This window comes from Heterodontus francisci, chromosome 7, assembly GCF_036365525.1.
Source record: "Heterodontus francisci isolate sHetFra1 chromosome 7, sHetFra1.hap1, whole genome shotgun sequence".
Taxonomy (NCBI): Eukaryota; Metazoa; Chordata; class Chondrichthyes; order Heterodontiformes; family Heterodontidae; genus Heterodontus; species Heterodontus francisci.
The window spans coordinates 12,610,001-12,623,634 of NC_090377.1; the positions used below are offsets into that span (position 1 = coordinate 12,610,001).

General features: G+C 44.0%; 1 protein-coding gene across 1 annotated transcript; it reads left to right on the forward strand.

Annotated features, from left to right (window-relative positions):
- The first annotated feature begins 1,646 nt into the window (after nucleotides 1–1,646).
- On the forward strand, nucleotides 1,647–13,098 carry LOC137371669 (tubulin alpha-1D chain-like). Its single transcript, XM_068034466.1, has 3 exons — nucleotides 1,647–1,842; nucleotides 2,773–2,921; nucleotides 12,121–13,098. Exons 1-3 carry the CDS (start codon nucleotides 1,662–1,664, stop codon nucleotides 13,096–13,098), a joined length of 1,308 nt encoding a protein of 435 aa, XP_067890567.1. The 5' UTR covers nucleotides 1,647–1,661.
- Nucleotides 13,099–13,634: the final 536 nt, after the last annotated feature.

The following is a 13,634-nucleotide window of genomic DNA, read 5'->3' on the forward strand; positions in this document are numbered from 1 at the left end:
ACCGGAATCCAATGAGTTTTGGTGTATTATGACCAATGACTCCATTATCTCTGCAGCCACTTCCTTTAAAACCCTTGGATGCAGGCCATCAGGTCCTGGCAACTTGTCTGCCTTTAGTCCCATTGGTTTGTTCAGCACCTTTTCCCTTGTGATAGAGATTGTTACAAGTTCCTCCCTCCCATTTACACCTTGCTCATCTATTGTTGGGATGTTTTATAGTGTCCTCCACCATGAAGACTGATGCAAGATATTGATTTAAATTGTCTGCCATTTCCCTATTCCCTGTTATTAATTCTCCAGTCTCATCCTCTAAGGTTCCAACACTTACTTTGGATACTCCCTTCCTTTTTAATATACCCGTAGAAGCTCTTACTGTTTGTTTTTATATTTCTTGTGAATTTACTCTCGATCAATTTTCTCTCTCTTTATTTTTTTTAATCATCCGCTGCTGGTTTCTAAAAAAAAAAAAATTCCCAATCCTCTGGCATACCACTAGCTTTTGCTGATTTGCACACCTTTGTTTTTGATTGGATACTCTCCTTAACTTCCTTTGTTATCCTCAGGTGGTTCATCATTCTCATCGAGTCCTTCCTTCTGACTGGAATAAATGTTTGCTCAGTGCTATGAAATATCTGCTTAAAAGTCTGCCACTGCTCATCTACTGACTTCCCCTGTAGTCTATTTTCCCAGCCTGCTCTAGACAACTTTCTTCGTACCTTTGTAACTGCCCTTGTTTAAGTTGAAGACACTGGTTTGAGACCCAAGTTGCTCACCCTCAAACTGAATTTGAAATTCTACCATGTTATGATCGCTTCCCCCTCGAGAATCATTAACTACGAGATCTCTTATTAATCCTACCTCATTACACATAACCAAATCTAAAATAGCCTATTCCTGGGTAGGTTCTGCAACGTATTGTTCTAAGAAACAATCCCTGATGCACTCTACAAATTCATCTTCCATGCTACCCTTGCCAATTTGATTCATCCAGTCTATATGCAGATAAAAATCACCCATGATTATTGCAGTGTTCTTCTTACATGCCTCCATTATTTCCTGATATTTTTTGTCCTACAGCGAGGCAACTCCTCGGGGTCCGATAGACCGCTCACACCCATGATTTCTTTCCCTTGCTATTCCTTATTTCCACCCAAACTGAGTCTACATCCTAATCTATTACACCTATATCATTACTCACAACTGCACTGATCCCTTCCATTTAATAACAAAGCTACCCCACTTCCTTTTCCTTTCTGCCTGTTCTACCAGAACGTCGTATATCCTTGAACATTGAGTTTCCAGTAATGGATCCAATAGGGAATTCAGAGAAACTTCTTTAATCTAGAGAGTGGTTAGGTTAGAATGCAGAATGTGCTAGCTGGTTGAAGCCAATAGATGCACTGAAGAGGAAAGTAGATAAGTACATGAAGGAGAAATGAATAGAAGAATATGTGATGGGGTTACATGAAGCAGGGTGGGAGAAGGCTCATGTGGAATATTGACTAGTTGAGTTGAATAGCCTGTTTGCATTATAAATTCTATGCAATAAGGTTGACTGTATAAGCATTCTGTGCTAACTCCTCAAAATCCCTTCTAAACATACACTACTTCTTTTACAGCGTGAATGTATCTCCATCCATGTTGGCCAGGCTGGTGTCCAGATGGGCAATGCCTGTTGGGAGCTGTACTGCTTGGAGCATGGTATCCAGCCTAATGGGCATAGACCTGACGACAGAAGTATTGGAGAGGCAGATGACTCCTTCGACACCTTCTTCTGTGAGACGGAAGCTGGGAACCATGTGCCTAGAGTAGTCTTTGTGGACTTGGAACCATCTGTGATTGGTAATCGAGACACTCCAATTAATAATTTGTATCTTGATATTTTAGAAGGGCTCCTGATTTTAAGACGTGTTGTGGTAGTCCTACATCTTGAATGAAATCTCTGCTCCCTGAACAATTATTATCTGCCTTCAAATATTTTCCTAGTGTTACTTCTTTAAAAAAATTTTTTTTTTATCCTAACCATAGCAGGGAGTTAATTAAATTCCTAACCATTAAATCCATTTCTACCACTGCCCACATATTGGCCTTGGAGTGCAGATTCAAGAAATAATATCTGGGCTAAATAGATTACATTACAAAGATAGTTTGTGTACACTATGCTTGGATTTCCTTGAGGATAGGAGATTTTAGGGTGATCTAATCAAGTGGTTTATGATGAAAGGAGTTGATAGAGTAGATAGAGAGAAACCATATTTACTATGGCAGAGGAGTCCAGAACAAGGGGGCAGAACTTTAGAAATTAGAGCTAGGCTATTTGGGGTGATGTCAGGAAGCATTTCTTCACACAAAGGGTAGTGAAAATCTGCAACTCTTTTGCAAAAAAAAAAAAGACCTGTTGAGGTTGGGGTCAATAGTAAATTTCAAAACTGAGATTGCTAAATTTTTGTTAGGCAAGAGTATTCAGGAATATATAGCAGAGGTGGGTCAATTGATCTAATTGAATGGCGAGACAAGCTGGAGGGGCTGAATGGCCTCCTCGTGTACCTGTGGTGCATTGAGATTAAAGACCAGTCATGGACATTTTTTTTTTCAAAGAATTGAGCTCAGAACTCTAGTATACCTCGACTTCCATGTCCGTGAACACGGATTTCAGCCTGTGCATGATGAACACTTCATTCAATTGCAATGCAACAAAGTTACTAGACTATTGAACTGCATTATAAACTAGTATGTCTTGATAGCTTGTTGCCCCCTGTCTTCTTTAAACAGATGAGATCCGCACTGGTACCTATCGCCAGCTGTTTCACCCTGAGCAGCTCATCACCGGGAAAGAAGATGCTGCCAACAACTATGCCCGTGGGCACTATACCATCGGCAAGGAGCTGATTGACTCCGTGTTGGACAGAATTTGCAAATTGGTATGAATATTGAGTTCGAGTCTTGCATTGAGAAGAGTGATTGGATATTATAAAATGACATTGCAATTTACTTGATCATTATTCAGTAACCTTCTTTGCCTAATGTCACATGTCATTTAAAAACCGAGTACTGGAAATGCTCAGCAGGTCAGGCAGTATCTGTGTAGAGAGAAGCAAAGTTAAAGTTTCAGTCTGATATTCTTTTCACCAGAACTGGAAGAAGTAACAGGTGTAATGGGTTTTAAGCAAATATAGAGGCAAGGGAAAGGAAGAAAGAACCAAAGGGAAGGTCTGTGATGGGGTGGAAGGCAGGAGAGATTAAATGACAAAAGGAGATGGTCAGTTTTACAGCACAGAAACAGGCCCTTCGGCCCTTTGTGTCCATGCTGGCCATCAAGCCTATCTATTTTAATCTCATTTCCCAGCACTTTGCCTGTAGCCTTATATGCAATGGTGTTTCAAGTGCTCATCTAAATACTTCTTGAATGTTGAGGGTTCCTGCCTCTACCACCCCTTCAGGCAGTGTGTTCCAGATTCCAACCACCCTCTGTGTGGAAAGTATTTTCCTCGACTCCCCTCTAAACCTCCTGCCCCTTACCTTAAATCTATGCCCCCTGGTTATTGACACCTCCGCTAAGGGAAAAAGTTTCTTCCTATCTTTCCTAGCAATGCCCCTCATAATTTTGTACACCTCAATCAGGTCCCCCCTCAGCTTTCTCTGCTCTAAGGAAAACAACCCTAGCCTATCCAGTCTCTCTTTGCTCTCTTCATGAGATGGTGGTGCAGGACAGAAGGAGACAGTGATAGCAGAGCTATTACCAACAACTGCTGTATTGGGGTGGGGGTGGTGGTGAAAAATGGAACAGTGGTTATGACATGAAATTGTTGAACTCCGTGAGTCTGAATAGCTGAATGTAAAGTCCCAAAGCAAAAGATGAGGAGCTGTTCCTCGAGCTTCTGTTCAGCTTATTGGAACAGTGTTGGATGCTGAGGACAGAGCGGTCAGCATGGGAGTGGGAAGGAGAATTAACCATGACAGGTGACGAAAAACTTGGGATCAAGCTTGTGGACACAATGGCAGTGTTCGGCAAAGTGAATAGCCAGTCTGTGTTTGGCTTCAATGTGCAGGGAACCACATTGTAAACAGCGAATACAATCTCCTAAATTGAAAGATGTCATTTGCTGGTTCATCTGCATGGAGAATGATGTGTTTGGGGCCCTGGATGGTGGGAAGAGACTAGGTAAATGGAAATGGTAGCATAGTGGTAATGTTACTGGACTAGTAAAATCCAGAGGCCTGGCCTATTGCTGTGGAGACACATTTTTAAATCTCACCATGGCAGCTGGTAGAATTTCAATTTAATTAACTCTGGAATAAAAAGCTGGTTGTCACTAACAACGACCATGAATCTACAGATTGTCATTTTTAAAAACTCATCATGTGCGCAAATGTTCTGCAAGGAAGGAAGTCTACATTCTTGTCTGGTCTACATGTGACTCCAGGCCCACAGCAATGTAGTTGACTCTTAACTGCCCTCTGAACTGGCCGAGCAAGTCACTGTTGTATCAAACCGCTACAGAAAGTTGAATACGAATAAAACCAGACGGACCCACCAGGCATCAACAAAGGCATACCCAGCCCAGTCAACCCTGCAAAGTCCTCCCTTACTGACATCAGGGGACTTGTGCCAAGATTGGGAGAGCTGTCCCATAGACTAGTCAAGCAACAGCCGGACAGAGTTATACTCATGGAATAATACCTTGCAGGCATTGTCCCAGACTCCTCCATCACCATCCATGTCCCACTGGCAGGACAGACCACCAGAGGGGGCAGTGCAGTGGTATGCAGTCAGGAAGGAGCAGCCCTGGGAATCCTCAACATCGACATCAGACCCCATGAAGTCTCATGGCATCAGGTCAAATATGGGCAAGGAAACCTCCTGCTGATTACCACCAATTGCCCTCCCTCAGCTGATGAATCAGTACTCCTCCATGTTGAACACCCCTTGGACTGAAGGTAACAAAAGCACAAGGTACCCTGGGTAGGGGACTTCAATGTCCATTACAGAGTAGCTCAGTAGCACCGTGACTGACCAAGCTGGCTGAGTCCTGAAGAACATATCTGCCAGACTGGGTCTGTGGCAGGCAGTGAGGGAACCAACATGAGGGAAAAACCCATCTGACCTTGCCCTCTCCAACCTACCTGTTATCGATGCACCTGTCCATGACCGTATTGGTAGGAGTGACTTCCATCCTGTTTAGACCATGTCCCAACTTCACACTGAGGATGTTGCCTATCCTGTTGTGTGGCACTACCACTGTGCTAAATCTGATTGATTCAGAACAAATCTAGCAACTCAAAACTGGATGTCCATGAGGCTCTGTGGTCCATCAGCAGCAGCAGAATTGTATTAAACCACAATCTGTAACCTCATGACCGAGCATATCATTCAACCAACCATTACTATCAAGCCAGCAGATCAACCCTGGTTTGATGAGGAGTGCTGGAGAGCATGCTAGGAGGAGCACCAGGCATACCTAAAAATGAGGTGCCAGCCTGGTGAAGCTATAACGCGGAACGACATGCATGCTAAACAGCAGAAGAAGCATGTCATAGAGATAAGTGATCCCACACCAATGGATTATATCAAAATACTGTAGTCTTGCTACATCCAGTCATGAAGGGTGGTGGACAATTAAACAACTAACAGGAGGGGAAGGCTCCACAAACATCCCCATCCTCAATGATGGCAAAATCTAGCATGTCAGTGAAAAAGACGAGGCCGAAGCATTTGCAACCATCTTCAACCAGAGTGGCAAGTGGATAATGCATCTCTGCCTCCTCCAGAGGTTCCCACAATCCACTCTTGTTTGATGGACAATGAAGTCCCACAGATGCCAGTCTTCAGCCATTTCAAATCACTCCATACGATAAAGAATTGGCTGAAGGCACTGGATACAGCAAAGGCTAAGGGCCCTGACAACACTCAGGCAATAGTACTGATGACTTGTGCTCCAGAATTGGCCATTCCCCTAGCCAAGCTGATCCAGTACAGCTACAACACTGGCATCTACCTGGCAACGTGGAAAATTGTCCAGGTATGTCCTGTGCACAGAACAGAACAAATCCAATTACCACCCCATCGGTCCACTCTCAATCATCAGCAAAGTGATGGAAGGTGTTGTCAACAGTACTATCAAGTGGCACTTACTCAGCAACAACCTGCACACCGATGCTCACTTTGGGTTCTGTGAGAACCACTCTGCTCCAGACCTCATTACAGCCTTGGTCCAAACATGGACAAGAGGTGAATACCAGAGGTGAGGAGAGTGACTGCCCTTGACAGCAAGGCAGCTTTTGACTGAGTATGGCATCAAGGAGCCCTACAAAATGAATCAATGGGAATTGGGGGTGGGGGGTGGGGGAACTCTCTCTGCTGGTTGGATTCATACCTAGCACAAAGGAAGATGTTGTGGTTGTTGGGTGGCCAAACATCTTGGTCCCAGGACATCACTGCAGGAGTTCTTCAGGGCAGTGTCCTAGGCCCAACCATCTTCAGCTGTTTCATCAATGACTTTCCCTCCAGTATAACACCAGAATTGGGGATGTTCACTGGTTGCACCATGTTCAGTACCATTCGCGACTCCTCAAAGACTGAAGCAATCCATGCCTCCATGCAGCAAGACCTGGACAACATTGAGGCATGGGCTGATAAATGGTAAGTAACATTCGGGCCACACAAGTACCAGGCAACACCCATCTCCAACAAGGGAGAATCTAACTATCTCCTTGACATTCAGCAGCACAACCATTGTTGATTTCCCCCACTATCGACATCCTGGGGATACACCAGAATCTTAACTGGACCAGCCATGAATACTATGCCTACAGAATTAGATCAGAGGCTGGGAATTCTGAGGTCAGTAACTTGCCTGACTCTCCAAAGCTTATCCATCATCTACAAAACACAAGTCAGGAGTGTGATGGAATACTCTCCACTTGCCTGGATGGGTGCAGCTCCACAACACAAGCCTGACCCCCATCCAGGCCCAAGCAGCCGATCAGCACCCCATCTACCATTCAATCCCTCCACCACTGGGACACAGTGGCAGCAGTGTGTACCATCTACAAGATGCACTCCATGAACTCGCCAAGTCTCCTTCGACAGCACCTTCTAAACCTGTGACCTCTGTGCCCTAGAAGAAAATGGGCAGTAGATGCATGGGGAAAGCCTCCATCTGCAAGTTCCCATCCAAGTCACAAACATCCTGATTTGGAACTGTATCACTGTCTCTTCATTTGGCCCTGGGTCAAAAGCCTGTAAGTCCCTCCCGAACAGCACTGTGGATCTACCTACCCCACCACGGTTCAATAGGGCAGCTCACCACCACCTTCTCAAGACAATTGGGGATGGACAATAAATGTTGGCCTTGCCAGCGATGCCCATATCCAATGAATGGAACAGTTAACGTTGTACCGTTATTTAAAAAGGGAGAATAGGATAGACTGAGTAATTACAGACCAGTCCGCCTAACCTTGATGGAAAAATTTATTGAGGGACCGTGTAAATTTTGATTTAAAATGACACCAATTATAAACGTGTGCTGACTGTCTTTGATTTAAAGGAAGATTGTTGTGACTTACATAATTGAATATTTTTTGAGGAGGTAACCAGGAGGGTGATGACGTGGAGTACATTTGATGTAGTCTATATGGATTGTAGCAAGACTTTTGATAAGGTCCCATGTGGCGGACTGGTCACTAAAGTAAAAGCCAATGGGATCCAAGGCAAAGTGGCTCAGGCAGGAAGCCTCTAATGTGTTTGTTTTTGTGACTGGAAGGCTGTTTCCAATGGGGCTTAGCAGGGCTCAGTACTAGGTCCCTTGCTTTTGGTGACATATATCATAGGAACATAAGAACATAGGAAGATAGGAACAGGAGTAGGCCATTCAGCCCCTCGAGCCTGTCCCGCCATTCAATGAGGTCATGGCTGATCTGCGGCCTAACTCCATATACCTGCCTTTGGCCCATATCCCTTTAATATTTTTGCTTAACAAAAATCTATCTATCTCAGATTTAAAATTAACAACTGTTCTAGCTTCAACTGCTGTTTGTGGGAGAGAGTTCCAAACCTCTACCACCCTTTGCGTGAAGAAGTGCTTCCTAACATCTCTCCTGAAGGGTCTGGTCCTAATTTTTAGACTATACTCCCTAGTTTTTAGAATCTCCAACCAGTGGAAATAGTTTATCTTTCTCTAGCCTGTCTTTTCCTGTTAATATCTTGAAGACTTCGATCAGATCACCCCCTTAACCTTCTAAATTCTAATGAAAACAGGCCTAATTTGTGTAATCTCTCCATGATTTAAACTTAAACGGAGGGGGGCATGATTTGGAAACAATAATGAAGAAAGCTGTACACTGCAGGAAGATCTCAATGGACTGGTCAGGTGGGCACAACAGTGTCAAATGGAGTTCAATCTGGAGCAGTGTAAGGTATTGTAATTGGGGAAGGCTAACAAGGCAACTGAATACACAAATGGTAGAATACTGGAAAATATAGAGGAAAAGCGGGACATTGGAGTGCATGTCCACAGATCCCTGAAGGACAAGTAAATCAGTTGCTTAAGAAGGCATATGAGATACTTCCTTTATTAGCCAAGGCATACAATGTAAGAACTGGGAGGCTATGCTGGAACTGTATAAAACACTAGTTATGCCACAGCTAGGGTACTGCATGCAGTTCTGGTCACTATTATAGGAAAGATTCCATTAAACTAGAGGGGGTACAGAGGAGATCTAACAGGGTGTTGCTTGGACTAGAGAATTTTAATTGGGAGGAAAGATTGGATGGACTAGGATTGTTTTCTTTGGAACAGAGGTGGCTGAGGGGAGATCTAATTGAATTGTATAAAACAGAGGTCTAGATAGAGTGGATAGGAAGGCCCTATTCCCCTTGGTTGAGGGTTTCATAACCAGGGGGCTTGGATTTAGGGTAAGGGGTAGGAGGTTTAGAGTGAATTCAAAGAAATGTTTTCACCTAGAGGTTGGGGGAGATCTGGAACTTATTGCCTGAAAAGGCGGTAGAGACAGAAACCCTCAATATGTAAAGTACTTGGATATGCACTTGAAGTATCACAACCTGCAAGGCTTTGGACCAAGAGTTGGAAAGTGGGATTAGGCTAGATGGCTACTTATTGGCCAGTGTGGAAACAATGGGCTGAATGACCTGTTCTGTGCTGTAAATTTGATTTTATATGGGGCAAGGCATTGCATATGCTGTGTTTACCTGGGAAGGGAGTGATTAAAGAGTGGACCAGGGGGTTAGAGTGAATGGGCCTTTTGCAATGTTAGGAGGGGTAGATGTGTTTGGAGGTGGCAGAGAATGATTGGTTGAATGTGGAGGCTGGTGGGGTGGGAGGTGAGGATGAGGAGAACCCTATCATGGGTTTACGAGGGAAGGGAAGCCATGAGAGCAGAAGTGCGAGAAATGGAATGGACATAGTTGAGGGTCCTGTCAACCATTGTTTGGTGTTGGGATAGGAACAGGAGTGGGCCATTCAGCCCATCGAGCCTGCTCTGCCATTCAAGATGATCATGGCTGATCATCCACTTCAATGCCTTTTTCCCACACTATCCCCATATGCCCTTATGTCATTTGTATTTAGAAATCTGTCAATCTCTGCTTTAAACATACTCAATGACTGAGCTTCCACAGCCCTCTGGGGTAGAGAATTCCAAAGATTCACAACCCTCCGAGTAAAGAAATTTCTCCTCATCTCTGCCCTAAGTGGCTTCCCCCTTATTTTGAAATTGTGTCCCCAGGTTCTAGACTCCCCAACCAGGGGAAACATCTTAGCTGCATCTACCCTGTCTATCCCTTTTAAGTATTTTGTAGGTTTCAATGAGATCACCTCTCATTCATCAAAACTCTAGAGAATACAGGCCCAGTTTCCCCAATCTCTCTTCATAGAACAGTCCTGCCATCCCGGGAAGAAGTCTAATGAACTATGGTTGAACTCCCTCTATTTCAATAATATCCTTCCTAAGATAAGGGGACCAGAACTGCACACAGTACTCCAGGCACGGTCTAACCAAGGTTCTATACAATTGAAGCAAGAGTTCGCTACTCCTGTACTCAAATCCTCTTACAATAAAGGCTAACATACCATTAGCCTTCTTAATTGCTTGCTGCACCTGCATGTTAGCTTTCAGTGACTTATTGACCAGGACACCCAGGTCCCTTTTGTACATCTACACTTTCTAATCTCTTGCCATTTAAGAAATACTCTGCATATCTATTCCTCCTTCCTTACACATTTTTCCACATTATATTCCATCTACCACATTCTTGCTCACTCACTAAGTCTTTCCAAATTCCCTTGAAGCCACTTTGCATCTTCCTTACAAAACACATTCCCACCGAGTTTTGTGTCATCTGCGAACTTGGAAATTCTACATTTGGTCCCCACGTTCAAGTCATTGATATATATTGTGAACAGCTGGGCCCCAAACACTCTTCCCTGTGGTACCCCCCTAGTCATAGCCTGCCAATGTGAGAATGCCTACTGTCTGTTTTCTGCCTGTTAACCAATCCTTAATCCATGCCAATATATTGCCTCCTGTCCCATGCGCTTTAATTTTGCTAACCAACCTCCTGTAAGGGTCTTTATCAAAGGCCTTTTGAAAATCCAAGTATACCATGTCCACTGTCTCCCCTTTTATCAATTTTGTTAGTAACGTCCTCAAAAAACTTCAACAGGTTCATCAAACATGATTTCTCATTCATAAATCCATGTTGACTATGCATAATCAGATTATTATCCAAGTGTCCATTTATCTCAACCTTTAGAATAGATTCTAGCATTTTCCCAATGACTGATCTAAGGCTAACAAGTCTGTAGTTCCCTGTTTTCTCTCCACCCCTTAAATAGTGGGGTGACATTTGCGAACTTCCAATCTGCAGGAGCCACTCCAGAATCTATAGAATTTTGGAAGATGATCACCAATGCATCCACTATCTCCATAGCTACCTTTTTCAACTCTCTGGGATGTGGAATATCAGGTCCTGGGGACCTATCGACCGTCAGCCACATTAATTTCTCCAATACAACCTTCTTACTATTTCTCTATCAGGAACATTAACTCTGTTTCACGCCACGGATGCTCCTGGACCTGCTGAATATTTCCAGCATTGCGTGGGCACGGTTTAAAAACTCTCTCTTTTAATTGCGTTTAAGTCCCTTGTTGGCCTGGTCTTACTCCTCCCTATCTCTAAACTCCAGCCATACAACCCTCCAATCACCACTTTGCTGAATTCTGGCCTCTTGTATGTCCCTGATCATACTTTTGGCACCCTATCTTCAGCTGCCTAGGTACTGACTTCTGGAATTCCCTCCATTAAAACTTTCCACCTCTTCGAGACCTTCCTTAAAACCTACCTCTTTGGCCAAGCTTTCTACCATCTCCTTATGGGGCTTGGTGTCAAATTTATATGATAATGTCTCCTGGGATATTTTAATTGTTAAAGGTGCTGCATAAATCAAGTTTTTATCTAGCTTTGACACAACACAGATGTGCAATTTAACCTATAACTGCTCTGCATTCTACTGACCCAATGCACGTTGAGGGGGTGCATCAGGCACTGGTCATTGACTCCTTGTAGCATGGGCTACCTTTTTAAATATTTATATCTTTCTTCCTTGGTCACAAATCACATCCAAAGCACTTTTTTCCTGCCCCCACCCCCCCATCAACCACTGCAGCCAGCCATGATGCTTTGCAAGCAGTTGGTTTGTGGTTATAATGCTAGGGTATCTAAGCTAGACAGTGATACAGACCAGATTGATTCCTGGTCAGAGTGGACTAATAACTGATATAAGTGCGATGGGCTAAATGATCGCCCTCTAATCGTTGATTGTGACTTCCACCAAGTATTGGAACCAACTTCCATATTCCTGGTGTGAGAGGAAATGCCTGGGGATTTGTGTCATTCCCTGTAGGATGTGTAAGTCAACAGTGGCCTGTAGAAATCCCATTTAAATTCAAGGATGAGGTATGAATGATGAATCCTTGGTGAAGTTTAGCGTAACCCCTAGGATGAAACCCACATAGTTAAGAGGAGGTAAAAAATCAGATAATCTAGATAATGGAGGTGATGTTTTTATGTTTGGGAGTAACTTTTGGTTTTCATCTTCCCAGAGTGACCAGTGCACAGGACTTCAAGGCTTCCTGGTGTTTCATAGCTTTGGAGGTGGCACTGGTTCCGGATTCACCTCCCTGTTGATGGAACGTCTCTCTCTCGACTACGGCAAGAAGTCCAAACTGGAATTTTCCATCTACCCGGCTCCAAGGATCTCTACAGCTGTGGTCGAACCCTACAATTCCATTCTGACCACTCACACCACACTGGAACATACGGATTGTGCTTTCATGGTAGACAATGAAGCCATCTATGACATCTGCCAGAAGAATCTGGGCGTTGAGAGTCCAGGCTATGTCAACCTAAACAGGCTGATTGGCCAAATTGTGTCGTCAATCACAGCATCTCTCCGTTTTGATGGAGCATTGAATGTAGACTTGGCAGAATTCCAAACAAACTTGGTGCCATATCCTCGTATCCATTTCCCTCTGGTGACGTACGCTCCTGTGATCTCAGCTGAGAGAGTTTACCACGAGCAATTGTCAGTGGCCGAGATCACCAACTCTTGCTTTGAGCCAGGCAATCAGATGGTCAAGTGTGACCCTCGCCGTGGTAAATACATGGCTTGTTGCTTACTGTATCGGGGTGACGTGGTGCCAAAAGATGTCAATGCTGCCATTGCCACCATCAAGACCAAACGTACCATTCAGTTTGTTGACTGGTGCCCAACTGGTTTCAAGGTTGGCATCAACTACCAGCCTCCCACTGTGGTGCCTGGTGGGGACCTGGCCAAGGTGCAGCGTGCTGTGTGTATGCTGAGCAACACCACAGCTATCGCTGAAGCCTGGTCTCGCCTTAATCACAAGTTTGATCTGATGTACGCCAAGCGTGCCTTTGTGCATTGGTATGTGGGTGAGGGGATGGAGGAAGGGGAGTTCTCGGAGGCCCGTGAAGACATGGCAGCCTTGGAGAAAGATTATGAAGAGGTTGGAACTGAAAGTGTAGCAGATGAAGTTGATGATGATGAGGAATTCTGAATTCCATCCAACTGTCGAACAGATCTATGTTCCACCCATTTGATGTAAACTTAAAATGATAAAAAATGTCCAATTCAGCAATAAATACTTTGCTTGAATCTATTGTGGTCAAATGTTTCTTGGACCTGTCCTTCCTATATATTGACTTGCATGTCTTGGAAGAGAATCTCACTCTAACTTGGAATTGTGTCTCTTTTCGGGTGCAGTGTGGACAAGTTGACATAGAATCACTCCCCTGCCTTTAGGAACATTGGAGCAGGCCATTCAGCCCATCGAGACTGCTTCGCCATTCTCTATGATCATGGCTGATCATCCCCTTCAATGTCTTTTTCCCCACATATTCTCATATCCCTTTAAGTCATTGGTATTTAGAAATCTGTCAATCTCTGCTTTTAAACGTTTAAACATGCTCAATGGCTGAGCTTCCACAGCCCTCTCGGTAGAGAATCCCAAAGATTCACCACCCTCTGAATAAATAAATTTCTAAATAGTCATCTAATAGTACAGAGCCTGAGTATTGCTGAAATTAGAGACAT